The sequence below is a fragment of the Lates calcarifer genome, linkage group LG19 (assembly GCF_001640805.2).
Source record: "Lates calcarifer isolate ASB-BC8 linkage group LG19, TLL_Latcal_v3, whole genome shotgun sequence".
In the NCBI taxonomy this organism is placed as follows: domain Eukaryota; kingdom Metazoa; phylum Chordata; class Actinopteri; family Centropomidae; genus Lates; species Lates calcarifer.
The window spans coordinates 24,121,978-24,136,713 of record NC_066851.1 but is presented as its reverse complement, the minus strand read 5'-3'; the positions used below and the strand labels follow the sequence as shown (position 1 = coordinate 24,136,713).

The window sequence follows — 14,736 nt, the reverse complement described above, 5'->3', positions numbered from 1 at the left end:
CGTTCACCTTCAGGTCCTCGACTCGGCTCAGAGTTCGATGTCACCTTCAGTGATTCTTTAATAATTTGCTTTAAATTGAAACCAGCAGTTTAACTTCTCCTCAGATTGTCCTGTTGTTGTGTTTTTCAGGACATAAACTCTGTGTATCAGATCTTCCCAGACGAGGTTCTTGGCTCGGGACAGTTTGGCATCGTCTATGGAGGTGAAAACACACCTGTACAACAAGAAGAGAGACACGCCCCATTAAACACACTGTCTATATTTCAGGACTCTATACCTGCAATTTAAGACTTCTTCATATCTGGAAAGGCCTGAAATCAAGTTTTTTTTTTAAGGCTTTCCAGGTCCACCAGATCCCCTACTCATAGGGCCACAGAATAAAACAATATTTTGACAATAAAGAGAAAGTATTTTGTGAAAAAGTTGTAATATTTTTAGTAGTAACGTCCTGGACAAACACGGATCTAAAAATATCCCCTCACATTTAGTTCAGTTAATGTTTTAATGTTTGTGTTGTTTTTCTGCAGGTAAACACAGGAAGTCCGGCCGAGACGTCGCCATCAAAATCATCGACAAACTCCGTTTCCCCACCAAACAGGAGAGTCAGCTGCGCAACGAGGTGGCCATCCTGCAGGTACACACACACACACACACACACACACACACACACTCTAACACACACTCTAACACACAGCGGTGCTGCTCAGGAGCCTGTTGGCAGTGAGTGAGACTTCCTGTCGTGAACGACTTCATTACCGTGGCAACACTGTGGGGGTGTGACATCCTATAATATTTCAGCGTTGCTCAACCTGCCGAAGCTGCTGCTGCAACACACACCTGCACAGAAAACACAGAGCACCTCAGATCAGTTTATATCTTCTCTCTTCTGTTGATGGGAAATAAAACGATTTCATTTGACATCAGTTCTCAATCGATTCTTTTAACAGACGTACGGCGGGTGATTACTGAAAGAGACCTGAAAAGATTTTAGATTTTGGTCTAATATGTGTCTATAACACATCTTCTTTCAGAGTAGTGTAAAGAAAACATCCAGAATACACATTAAGATGTTAATTTTTTTATTTTCTCCATGATCATTTCTGCAGAAGTCTCTGTCTGTATCCACAGAGGTCACCTCCTCTCTAATACAAACAGACCAGGTGATTAAAATCAGTAAAAACACTGAATACAACAGTTGCATGTTAAAAAGCGATGTTTCTCTGAGATGCTCTTGGACAGACAGGAGCGGCTGTTTGCTCAGCTTGTTTCTCTGATTACTGAAGAGCCAGATGTCTGAAGATCTGCTTTAAGATTAGAGTTACAGTAGAACGTTAAAAAATGTGACTTGAAACAGCTGAAAATATTTTATTGTCTAAATATTGTTAAACCCTGAATATGACGTCAACGATGCCCAGTTGTTGCTCTAACAAATTTTTCTGATTATTCAGACACCACATGAATGCACCAGCACTGTCAGCGAACTTATGAGTTCTCACAACAAGGTCCTAATGTTTTCACAAAGCTGGCTACACCTCCTCCCTGCAGAGTCTGCATCACCCAGGCGTGGTCAACCTGGACTGCATGTTTGAGACGCCGGAGCGAGTGTTTGTCGTCATGGAGAAGCTTCACGGAGACATGCTGGAGATGATCCTGTCCAGCGAGAAGGGACGACTGCCCGAGAGGATCACCAAGTTCCTTGTCACACAGGTGCACGAACCAGACCACTGCTCAAAGTCAGATTTAATTTTACGTTTTAAACTTCCACTAGCAGCAGGACGTACTACAGAGATGTTTCAACACTTCTCTATGACCTTTACTGTTAATTATAAGGATTAAAATGACCCCTTGTACAAAGAAAATTAAGGGCTGTGCGATATGACCAAAATCTCAAATCCCAATAACAATATATATCGTCCAAGCTGCAGCGGTAACTCCTCGTTTAGGGACAGTTTAAGGTTAGGGAGAGATTATGGTTTTGAACTTTTTCTGTAGTAAACAAGACCACGATCTTTCCCTAACCTTTAACGCTGAGAGCACCTAAACCATAATACAGATTAATAATGATGTAGTGTATCAGGCATGTTAAAAAATGACCCTAAAGGTTTCCTGACCAAGTGTCCAAATGTGACGAGCTCGAGAGTGAGACCGTGTTGTTCTTAAAGTGAATTATTACTAAATTCTTTCCTCTGTATGTGTCATCATCAGATCCTCGTGGCTTTGCGTCACCTCCACTTCAAGAACATCGTCCACTGTGATCTGAAACCTGAAAACGTCTTGCTGGCGTCTGCAGACTCGTTTCCACAGGTACGTGCCGCACCAGCCGTCGTTCGACATCAGCTGGATCGTATTTTACAGATGCAGCTGTAACAGTTACACTTCCAACAATCCCAGGTGACGTCCAGCCAACGCTCCAAAACCCAAAGACGCTGGAAAGCAGAAATTTCTCACATTTGAGAAGCTGTGAATGGAAAGTTTGTTTTGAATTTTTGCCTTGAAAAGTAACTAAAAACATAAACAGCTGCTGATTCATTTTTTGCTAAGCACCTTATGGATCAGTAGTTGCTGCTTTGATTACATAAATGCATGTACTGCTTGTACTCAGACACTGCGACACCTGGTGGTGACCGGGTTTGTGGAGTTTCCTGGTTCTGCCTTCATTTCTGTGAAACAAACTGCTCACCAATGTGAACACAGCGAATCCAAACTGCCTCTTCAGGACATTAGCGCTGTGTTTGTTTCCTGGTATTTGAGAGGAGCAGGCTGTGCAGGCGACACACAGTAAGTCAGTAAAGTGTGTGAGGAATCAACAGCCGGCCTGATGCATCATTAGAGTTAACAGTTAGTCTGTCTGACACAAACAGCTATTTCTGGAGAGGAGACTGAAAGCTGCAGAGAGCTGCTAATAGTTACGCTGACGGCTAATGGACTGTCTATAGCTGCTTTTGTTCACTTTGCATCTGGTTTTTCCTTTCACCTCTTTCCTTTTCTGTGTTTTTAAGAGAGAGTGTTTGGTCTTTCTCTCTGCATCACCTGTTAGAGACAGCAGTGAACGTTTCTGTGCTGCAACAGTTAGCAGCGGAGCTGTTTGTTTTAATGATTAATAACCTGCTGCCAGACCAGGACACGTCTGTGGTTTGCTGAGGTCCAGATATTGACATAAATCAAGACTCTGAAACACAAAATTAGCTTTTATTTCCTCTGATGTTCGCCCAACATCAACTCTTCAAAAATAGGGTCAGTCCACCCATGTTTGAGTATGTAGTACCTGGATGGAGAGATGCAGCAGTTGAGATGACAGAAGAGAACTGATTGATCACAACAGGCCTGTGAACAGAGTCGACGTTATCCCCCGTTCGCTTCCACCTTCCTCCTGAGTGCGTGTGAATCATCCTGCAAAGATTAGCAGCCAACAGCTCTTCACTGTCAGCGGCTTCATTACACCCATCCTCTCTCCCATGTTTACATCCAAACACTTGCTCCTGCTGCTGCAGGATGGTGGAGGACATCTTTATCTCTTGATGTGCCTCACATATTAACGTCCATAAACCTGCTTAGAAATCAGAACTTACCTGAGAATCTTGTTTTTAAGTTTTCTTCATTATTAAATCAATCTGGTGAAAGTACAAAAAAACAAAGAGGAAAATGAGTTCTATCTGTAACGATACCTTTTAAAAAATGATGTTTATCTGAAAAGTGTTGACCCAGTTCTCTAAATTGTTTTTTAATGGCAAAAAATTTCTGTAGGGTGTTGAATTATGGGTTGTTTGCACCTGTAATCAAGCTAGGCTAGCTGTTTTTTTTTTTGTTTTTTTAACCCAGTTTAACCTCCAGGAGGCAGTGATGAGGAGCTCTGGAGGTTTTTCAGTAACAGTTTTTTTTTTTCCTCCTGTTGCAGGTAAAACTTTGTGACTTTGGTTTTGCTCGGATCATCGGCGAGAAGTCGTTCAGGCGTTCGGTGGTTGGCACGCCGGCGTATCTTGCTCCAGAGGTCCTCAGGAACAAAGGCTACAACCGCTCCCTGGACATGTGGTCGGTCGGAGTCATCATCTACGTCAGGTAGGAGGAGACACACTTTCTTTCCTACTCCTGCCTCCTTTCTTACTTTCTGTTGATTTCTATTTCTTTTTTCTTTCTCTTGCTCTTATTTCCTTTTGTCTGTTTTTAATTTTAATTTCCATTTGTGCTGCAGTCTCAGTGGGACATTCCCTTTCAACGAAGATGAAGACATCAACGATCAGATCCAAAACGCTGCCTTCATGTACCCTCCTCACCCCTGGAAGAAAATCTCCCAGGAAGGTACCGCAACCTCATCTGTGGTCTGTAACACAACATTAATAACATAACACAATAAGATGAACGACAAAATCCAGGACAACCCCAGATCCTGCTATGATCAGAGATATGAAAGACCAGGTTCTTCTTGACTGTAATTTAAAACCTGTTTTCATGGTTTTCATACACTTACTAATTTTATTCACCAAGTACATGAATTTATTGACATTTATATCACATTTTTATCATTATTTCCCAGCTGTATATAACAGTAATTCCTATTAATATCATTAGTTAATCTTTAAAAATGACCTGGGCCTGAATAAGCAGCAGAAAATGGATGGATTGGAAAATTTGGAAATTGGATGGAAATTTAAAAATAGCTCATTTCTAAGGTTCACATGGATTTTACATCAGGTCAGAGCTTTAGAAGAGCGGTTTTCCACATTTTAAACGTAATATTACAGCCAATGACTTCATAGGAAAAATATTTAAACCCTTGTGTGAATAGAGTCCTGCAGTGATGATGTGTTTCTGTAGTCCAACCTGAAGTTAGCATCAGCCTGGTTCCTCCACAAAAAGGATTCTTTCATAGTGTTTTGGATTATTCCAGAAAATAAACAGTGAGCAGCTAAAGTTTCTGATCCGTCAGGTTTAGTTGATCAGATCATCTTCACAGATGAACACCACTGTTCTGATGTTTGAAGTAAGAAGCTAATGTTAGGCTATAAACCAACTACACCACGGTCACATGACGTCAACGTCTCCACCACTAAGCTTCCAACTGGTCATTTCCTTTAGCTCTGAGCTCTTCTACAAAAGCCTTTCTTCTTAGAAAGTTAGTGAGAGTTTGAAAGAGCGTGAGTAGAAACACAACGAGGCTGTAAAGGTGGACTGGTGAGTAGATGGGTTTTCATGTTAACGTCCCCGACAACCTCTGTAGTCTCATTTAGACACTCGTTAGCAACCGCCTTTTTTAAGACACGTAAAAGCTTCAAACATCAGGAGTGGGGGATTTACTGACCCATTTTATGTCGGAGAATAAAACCTGAAAATGTCTTGAGCTTGTGTTAAAACCACAGACCTTATTTCAGACATTTAACCAGAAACACACTGACTGGACAACAGGAAGAGCTAACATGCTAACATGCTAATGTACTTCCTGGTTTTAGGATCAGTCCTGCACCATTCCTGACTTGTTTGTACCCTAAAGACCTTTTTTTTTAATATAACAACTTATCAGGTTGTTATAAAAACTATGCATCAGCCTTCCTCCTCTTCTGCTGTGATGAAAGATGAATGGTTATTTTCACCTTTTTCTGTGTGACTCAATCGTTATTTTTCGTTGTCAAACATCAGCACACATTTTTTTCCTGCCGCAGTATGAAAACTCCCAACACGTCCTTGAAGTCAGTTTGAGCCGTTCTCTGCTGCTGCTGAGTGACTCACATTGTTGTCGTCATTGTCTCTAAATGCATCGCACTGTGTGTGTGTTGGCTGGAATTGTCCTGTTTGACTATACGAGACAGATTTAAATCAGCCTGACTCACTCTCTGCTCACTCACACTCGCTTTCTCCTCGGCCCGGATCCCCCACCCCTCCCGAAAGAGCTCTTAACCTTCCCTTCCACCTCCTCATCCTGACAGAGCGCCTTCAGCTGCGCTTCAGAATAAATGCAAGTTGTTTCTTGTCAGCCGCAGGGGGATTACATGTCGGAGAATAAACTCTAAGTGCGTCAACAAATCTGCATTTTTCAAAGATCACTTCAGAAGAGGGCACTTTAAAAGGCCCTTTGTCAGAGAACTCAGTTTGTCTCCTGCCTACATGCAAACACGATTTAAGTTCTCATTCTTTTAATATTTATATTCCAAAGAAGTTGATCTGCCTGAGTTTTCGTCTACATTGTTTCCCCAGTGTGCAGGATCCATCAGCGGAACTTGAGCGTTACTTACTCATAATTATGTTTTCATTAGTGACTAATGTGTTAGTGTTTCCGTTCGCTTAAGTCTGGCTCACACTAAAAGATTTTAAAATCTTAACTGATGTAGAAAATGTGAGCGAGCACACACATGACGACAGATAATGTCAAATTTCACAGGTGTGTTCTGATAGTGTGTGATGTGCAGAGAAAAGACCAACACAGCTGCACCACACACTAACAGATTCACCACCAACAACCAGACTCAGGACTCTCACAACTCCACATCTGACAACTTTAGAGGAAACAAACATGGTGGACGGCGGCTTCTCTTGTTTGTTGTGCTTCCGTCTTCAATCAGCTGCTTCCTGATTGTTAGGGTTAGGGTTCCACATGACAATCCTCCTTGGTGTTCCCCCCACACAACAGGATTTCTGATCGGAAATACTGAACATCAATCGTCTTCAGAGCAGATCAGGGAGTGTAAAATCACTCTGAACACACCTCACACCACAGGAGAATTAACAAGATCATCTTTACAACCATAAGATACACAGACCTGATAACTTGTGTGTACCCTGCCTTCACATCTGTGTAGGGTCCTTTTCCATAGAGTCCGCCATGTTGCACCGCCATGTTTCTACTGAATAAATGAGTGGTGAAGCATCACAAAGGCAGATGCTTCCATTCAGGAGTGAAGCACGATACAGTCAATAATTAATAATTAACATCCAATCATGCTCTGTTCATACTGGATACGATAAGAATAAGAAGGTAATAAGAATAAACATTTTGCAATTAATTATTCACAGTTGTTTCAAATCAAAATTTATGGTGAAAACTCATATTTTCCTATAAAAATGAGACAAACTCACAGAAAAATGTTCATAGTCTTGAATTAAAGCTTAAATTAAATTAAGGCTTTTTAAAACTGTTCCAGCTCCACATATATGATCATACTGACCAAATGAAAACCAGGCTCAGAATTATTTATTAATTAACTTAAACTTAAGACTTCTCCAGATCTGCAGATAGCCTGTGAGTGTTGGATGGACTGACGTCGCCATCCTTCGGCCCCACTGCAAAAAAAAAAAAAAAAAAAAACGGGGGGAGAATGCAGATTAAAGTTGGGTCATGTGACTCCCCTGAGAGCGAGGAATGAGCTGCTGTTGAGAGTCAAGGCACTTCTTGAAAAGAGAGTTGGACAGACATATTTTAAGGGGGGAGGAAGGGGAGGAGGGAGGGCTATCTATTCATGTGGTGGTCCATTCATGTGCATAATACCAAGCGATGGAGGCCTCCTATAGACCTGAGGGGCCCGGGGTCCTGGAGCTGTTCAGACCGCTGACCCCTGAAGAAATGTTAACATCATGTTAGCTTTGCTCATTAACCCCGGCTGGCCCATCACACAGGAGGGGGGACGCAGACTCTATGTCCTCCTCCTCAAAATCTCCTCCCTCATCACTTCTTCCTTCTTTTTCTGTCTTTCCCTTCTTGTAGCGATCGACCTGATTAACAACCTGCTGCAGGTGAAGATGAGGAAGAGGTACAGTGTCGACAAGACCCTCAGTCACCCCTGGTTACAGGTGAGACAGTTGCACAAATCACACTTAGTTCGTAAGTGAACATCCTGTAACTAAAAACATGCTGTAAGTAATGTCAGTCTGCAAAAACCTCCTTAAGACTCTTCAAAATCTGCAGACCCTGGTGTCTGCAAGGGCGAAACTTTGTCCTGATGGTGGCACTACATGGGAGGTCACCAAGATTATTATAGCTCATCATCTGGGGACTGTCAATCTCTTCTTGTTAAGTCATGACGTCACAACAGCCAAAAATACTGTTTCCAGGTCCCACTTCCACTTCCACTTCCAGGTCCAAAAAACTATTTTAGTGAGGTTTAGCTAGGTTAGCTAGCTAAGGTTATTTTTCTTTACTCATTTAATATTTGTAATTTATCAACTGCAGCCATTTTCTCTTCTCTCTCGTCACATTTTTTCTCAAACAAATGAAGAAAAAGAAAATTAGATAGCTAACCTAGCTAACACCTGGGCGAAGAAAGCTGGACTTGGCTAGCTATTTTAGCTATTTCTGGGGAGCACAGAAGAGGACCAACAACCGAAAACATGAAGATGTAGGCTCATAGCAAGAAACACCATAAAAACCCATAGGGGTTATTAGGGGTACCTGCTTTTACCAGCAGGTGCTAACATTATCTAGGTTAGCTAGCTGATATTGGCTTTTCTTGTGACAAGAAAAAAGAGGAAGAGGTTGCAGTTGATAAGTTACAAGTTTTTGGTTAGTTAGCGTTAGTTTTGGTTAACGGTTTCACTCTGATAAAAGCATGTATCAGTTATAAGCTTTATATCTCAGAAAAATAGCTAAGACCATCTATTTTGACCTTAGCTTAGAGAAGATAGCAAACTAGGGTCACATTTATTTCTGTTAGCTGTTAGACAGGTTAGCTAGCTAACTTTGTTTTTCTTCATTTGTTTAGAAATTGAACTTTATCAGCTGCAGCCTCTTCCTCTTTCTTGTCATAGTGAAAGCAGCAGAATGACACTGAATAGTTTTTTGGACTCAGATCTGTTCAAACAACACAGGACACAGCACTGCAGCATCTTGAAAACAGGAGAGACTCAGAGAAGTTGAACCCAGAAACATAAAAGTGTCTGACAAATGAGTGATCATAATGTTAACATTTCTCATTGAGGGTGTGTTTGTTTTCTCCACCAGGACTACCAGATGTGGCTGGACCTGAGGAACCTGGAGTCCCGCATGAACGAGCGCTACATCACCCACGAGAGCGACGACCTGCGCTGGCATCACCATGCCCAGCTCAGCGGCCTCGACTACCCACCACACTTCAGCAACGGTCCCCGTGGTGACGGCGGTGGGCCGGGCGGGGTGGAGCGTTACAAAGAACAGGAGGAGGAGCTGGAGACCCTCAGCGAGAGGGTCAGCGAACTCTGATGACGACGGCAGCGACCACACGTGAAGAGGTTTGCTCCTAAATGAGACGAGATACAGCAACAGTAAAAAAAACAAAACAACAAAAGCACAAAATTAGATACAAGTTGAGAAAACAACAACAACAACAAAAAACAGAACATCAAAACTAATATGGTTCATTTTAAAGACAGAGGAGGAGAAGAAAAATTTCTTTTAGAGCCGACAGAGAGGAAGAATATTCACTAAAGCATAATATAAAGTTGTAAACCTACCTATTTTCTATGAAAGTGCATTTAATTTGCAAAAAGAAAAACTACTTTATCCCATGATTATGACTTTGCATCTCATAATTACTGAAAAAAATATCTCCACTTTAGTTTAGCCTCAGATAGACGCCTTAGGACATTTCTTAAATATGGAATAAAAACTGTAAACACTGTGTAAAAATCTCAGAATTATTTGTATTATGGTCATTGTCTCATAATTAAAAAGTAAGAATCTCATAATTCTCATAATTACGAGATCCCCATTTTACAAGGTAGGGATCTTTTTATTATATCTAATTAGAAAATCCTCGTTTTATAATAATGAGTTAAGATCTCACACCTATTTAATTTATTTGTAATATAAGATAATGATTTTTAATTATTGTATTCATTTTTACTACTAGGTCAGTAATAAAAATAAATAGATCTTTTAATTATTTTTATTTTTTTTGTTTGTATATTTTCATTATTTTATCTTGTAAGATCCTTGTTTCATTATCACAAGGTAAGGATGTCGTAATTATTTGATCTTGTGTTGATGAGGTCCTTGTTAAGAATTTCTTATTTCTTATTAATTTCTTAATAATTATTTTATCTCATACTTTTAAGAATCTCATTATGATTTTAACTACTTTTTTGATAATGTAACATTTTTTTGTCAGTATTGTTAAAATAGCAAATAAATATAATGATCTTGTAATTACAAAGATCTCATAACTACAATATGGATCTTGTGCCAACAAGATACAGATTATTCACAATGCTAAGTCTTAATTATAAGACAACATAAGTGGCAAGGATCTATAAAATCTGTATACAGCTCTTCTAATTATGAAATGCTGAGTCATGATGATAAAGTAGATAATGCGCCCCTCTAAATTTCAGCCTTGACTCCTGAAGTCATTTATTGCCAAGACTAAAAGCCGCTAAGACTTCTTTTAAGACAATCAGATGATTAAAGACGCAGTGAAAAAACATTTGGAAAAATACCAAACTTCCCAGTTTGTGCCTCAAATATAATCACTTTTCTAAGTATTGCACTGACTTTACAGTCAAGTTATGGAAACAAGCCACGGCTCTTTTTCAAGATTAAACCTAAGCAAAGCATCAAACTTGGAGGCAGATTATTATTAAAACATAAAAAGTGTTTGAAGACGCATCCACAATTTTCAGATTCTTTATCATTTTCACTAGAAAAACAGAATCTTTGAGCCATTTCTACACCAGAGCTTGAGGTATCACAACGTCTTTCAAACATTTTACCACAGCTTCCTTTTAGTTTTGAGCTTGTGTAGAATAAATGTTTAACTGCTTAATGAATAAAACAATTTTTACATTAATTAATAGTTAAAGCTCAAAAGTTGTGAGCAACGAAACTAAGAAAACCATCATCAGCCCTGACTTTTTTTTTTTGTTTGTTTTGAGTGTAATGTATAATTATTTAAAGCTACAAATGTCTTCTGTTTATTAAATTTAAACTGGACCAAGGACAGTTGACGATACAAAATGGAGTTCCTGCTGTTTGAGTAGCAATGAAAGGTCAAGAGTCAGGGTTTCATTCCAAAAAGGAGATATCCAAAAATAACAAAACTGTTCATGAATAAATGATGACAGACTGCTCTATGATTAAAATAGCCATGTCATCTGTATATATGGATATGTAGCATTTTGGAATGAAAATCCTCAATTGCTCAAAAAATCTGTGCCAATTAAAAAAACCAAAAAACTACAAGAGATAAATATTTTACTCTGTCAGTATTTTTCTGGTTGTATTTTTCCTAGCCAGCAGTTGTTGCTAACTGTGCTTGAACAACAAAATGGCCATCTGTCCCTCAGTCAGAAGGCCATTGTATTTTCAAGTCTTTTTTTCTAGGAAAATAGTTACTAGAATATGTTTAAAAAAAAACTCCTGTGTTAAAAAAACAAACAAAAAAACAAATATAGAGCATGGTGTGTCTATTGTCTTCACTTCGACAGGAGGTTCACCCGAATGCTACGTGCTGTCTTCTTCTAATTGTATGATTGTCATTAGTTTCAGCACATTTTCACATTTTACTGTGCGTTATAACTCAAATACACACTGCTTTTGCTTTGTATGGGAAGTAACTTCAAGGCCATGATCACATTAGAAGCTTTTTGCAACGTGCCACAATTATATCTCAGAATTGAGCATTTTTCTTTTTTTTTAGCTTCGGCTTGAACATTAAACACCGTCAACCTTCACTTAAGGAGTCACATACAGGGTTTTTCATAGAGTTCCTAGATGAGATTTTAAAACGTGAGAAACTTCAAGTTGAAGTTTAATTTTGAGTTTGTTTTTTTCATTGCTACATATACTAGTCATGAATATAGTTTGTAGATGAGCTCAGCCTGTTCAGAATCTCCACAGCTTTAGGGGAAGAGCTGTTGTAACGCCCAGTGGATGAAGTTGTAATGCTCTGACAGCTGGTTCCATTTTGGATCTGATTCCAAGTTTGTAAATATCTTGGTTCGTTAAGGCCAACGCAGTTGATTAGTTACAGTTATTTTAAATAAATAAAGGAAAACTAAGTTTGACACCAGGAGGGGCTAGCTACCTAATGTTATCTACCTAACCAAGCTAATGTTGGAGTGGTCCTCCTTAAATAAGCTATGGGTTCTACAGGGTGTTTCTTGTAATGAGCCCCAATCTTCGTGTTTCAGTTGTAAGTCCTTTTCTGTGCTGTCCAGCTAAGGTGAATAAAGCTGGCTTTAGCTAGCTATTTTCACCCAGCTAAGGTGAAAACAGATGGCCAAGGTATTATCACTGTTTTCAGGCAGCACAAAAAAAGACCAACAACTGAAACACAAAGATCTGGGCTGATAGCTGTGTTAGGGTTAAAATAACTACCATTTTAAAGTTAGCTAATGCTAGCTGGATAGCATAAGAATGTGCTTTCTGTCTGTCTGTTTCCAGTTAAAAGTAAAGTACAGAAAAAGGAAGAAAAAGCTTCACATCTGATCATGGTCTGTGTGAAGTTCTGTCGGTCCAGTGGCCTTTGCTTTGAGATAAACAAATGGGAATTAAGACGCCTGAAAACTGAAGGTTTCATACTCATGGCTCGGTTACATCAGAGTGAATATATGAAAATCTGGAACCAAAATTAGCTTTATTAGCTCGTCCGCTACAGACGCTCGCCAACACGCCCAATAATCACTATTTTTTTTCATTCCTATTGAGCGCTGAATGTGGGTTTTTGTTTTCCTACAGGAGGCTAAAGGGAATATTTTGACATAATGTTTGTTTTTTCAAGAACAATTGGTCAGGTCACTTTGTTATGCTGCTTTAAAAACGTTTTTGTAATGTGAAAAACAGGAAAATTAAGCTTGTTATGTGGAAATAATTACACCCTGTATTTCTTGCTGTGTTTCTGGCCTCTATGCAGAAACCAAGAACATTTGACAACAACATTGGTTTTTAATTTCTGCTTTTTCTCATGACTTCAGACCTTTTTTCCAATTCAGCATGCGAAATGTCAAGTGTTCTCAATGTACCTCCTACAGTCTTCTTCCATCATGGTGAGCGGCGGCAGTGATCACTGCAAATTCATTTTAAAAGTTTACAGTTTGTTTGCCCCTGTGTGCTGCTCGGTCTGAGGCAGTAATGGGTTCAGAAGAGGAGGCCTCCCGTCACGCTCCACGAGATGTCTGTTTACCGATAAGCAAAGGCGAAGTTGAACCACCACATTTTCACCTCCTCCCATACAGAGACAAAGGAGCAGTATATGTGTATCAGGGGTTGTAGCGTTGTTAGGATACTGCCATAGATCTGAAAAATAAGGGCTGTTTCTCTGAAGCCTTCATGGCCTTGACTTCTTTTTTGTGCCTCTCTCTCGCTGATTGATGCTTCTGTCTTTTCGCAAACCGACATTTCAGCTTCAGCCAGAGCAGAAATGTTGAACGTCTTTGTATGTTTTTTCTTTGTAAGGACGTGACTTATCAAGCATTTGTTGAAATACTTGTTTTCTAATTGTGTGTGTGTGTGTGTGTGTGTGTGTGTTATCTATTGTAAAGAAACTGTAGATGACTGGGCGTACAGGAGCTCTGGGTGATAAAGGTGAGGTTAGATCAGGTGACCAGGAAACAGGCCTTTAACTCATGGTCTCGGGAGTCCAAACTCATAAACACCTGTTATCTTCACCTGTAACATATATTTATGATATACAGAATCTAATATCTGACACCAAGTTGCCAATAGCTGCATTTCAATTTGAACTTAATACCTGAGGGGAAACGCCAAAATTTTAAAACAGAAATAATAAAATAACTCAAAATGTCCAAAACTAGTTTGCAGATTTGCGTTACAGTTGCAAAATCCCAGCAAATATTTAATTTCAGTTATATATTTTTATTAATTGGTGAGTGTTTGTTGAGATTTCTAAACATGAGCCAAAACTGTCCAATAAAAAATAACCTTAATTTAACCTTCAAATAAATCTGTTTGGCTGCAACAAAAGTTAGATTTTATTGGTATATCTTATGTTTAAATGCTAAATGTTGAGATTAGCAGCTGCTAGCTCATTCTCGTAACTTCAAAAAACATTAAATATGTGAAGGTTCTGCAAGAATGTCCACCCCAGAGGTGTGGAAAAATTAAATAAGAAATAACCTCACACATAATCACAACTGCATTTTTCCAAGCTGCTAAGCTAAGCTAGCCATCTCCTGGCTATAGCTTCTCATGTAGAGGACAGATGCGATGGTGGTGTTGATCCTTTCATCCGTTTCTTCAAATATCAAACTGTTCCTTTAACATGAGTATATTTTTAGCTGTAGTGTTTGGTTTTTGGGTAACATCCACCGACAGCTCCGTAATGGTGCTATATGTATGTTTTTGCTATCGTTATACAGCAAACGTTAGCATCAACAGCCAAGAGTTTCAGCCATCTTTGTGTTTACAAGACAAGGAGTTACAATATGTCCTCTGAGCAAAGCTACTTCTTCATCCTCTCCCCTGAGAACTGACTAACAGGATGGGGCTAGCCGGTTAGCATGCTAATTTCAGCAGAAGCAAAGAAGTGACATGAATAGAATCAAAATAAGAGTTAACACTGGCTTTGGATCGGTGTGTTGGCGGGATCCTGACCTATAAAAGTAAAAAACAGTGTGCAGTGGATTTCAGTTCAGTATTAATAGAGGAATGATGGGGAGGAGTTAGCCTCCATTAGCCTCCAGTGGCTAAAGTGTGTCCAGTGTGCTGAATGGTTGACTGTTTGGTATGTGGCTTCTCTCCTCTGGCGCCTGCGCTCTGAACAACCTGCCTGAAGTGTTCACAAAGTGTTCTATCTATCTATCTGCAGGAAATTTAAAGAT

At 39.5% G+C, this 14,736-nt stretch overlaps 1 protein-coding gene and 1 long non-coding RNA gene across 2 annotated transcripts in view; one reads left to right on the top strand and one right to left on the bottom strand.

Moving 5' to 3' along the window:
- The window catches only part of prkd1 (protein kinase D1), a 33,367-nt gene extending 23,796 nt beyond the window's left edge, over positions 1–9,571 (top strand). Inside the window, exons 14-21 of the mRNA XM_018673002.2 lie at positions 130–202; positions 528–634; positions 1,546–1,707; positions 2,206–2,304; positions 3,896–4,056; positions 4,190–4,296; positions 7,691–7,776; positions 8,924–9,571. Of these exons, the coding sequence (XP_018528518.1) occupies positions 130–202; positions 528–634; positions 1,546–1,707; positions 2,206–2,304; positions 3,896–4,056; positions 4,190–4,296; positions 7,691–7,776; positions 8,924–9,160 (1,032 nt within the window). The 3' untranslated portion in view covers positions 9,161–9,571. The remainder of the gene's footprint in view (positions 1–129; positions 203–527; positions 635–1,545; positions 1,708–2,205; positions 2,305–3,895; positions 4,057–4,189; positions 4,297–7,690; positions 7,777–8,923) is intronic.
- Positions 1–14,736, bottom strand: part of LOC127143588 (uncharacterized) — a 57,211-nt gene that overhangs the window by 25,600 nt on the left and 16,875 nt on the right. The gene's annotated exons all lie outside the window — the stretch shown is intronic.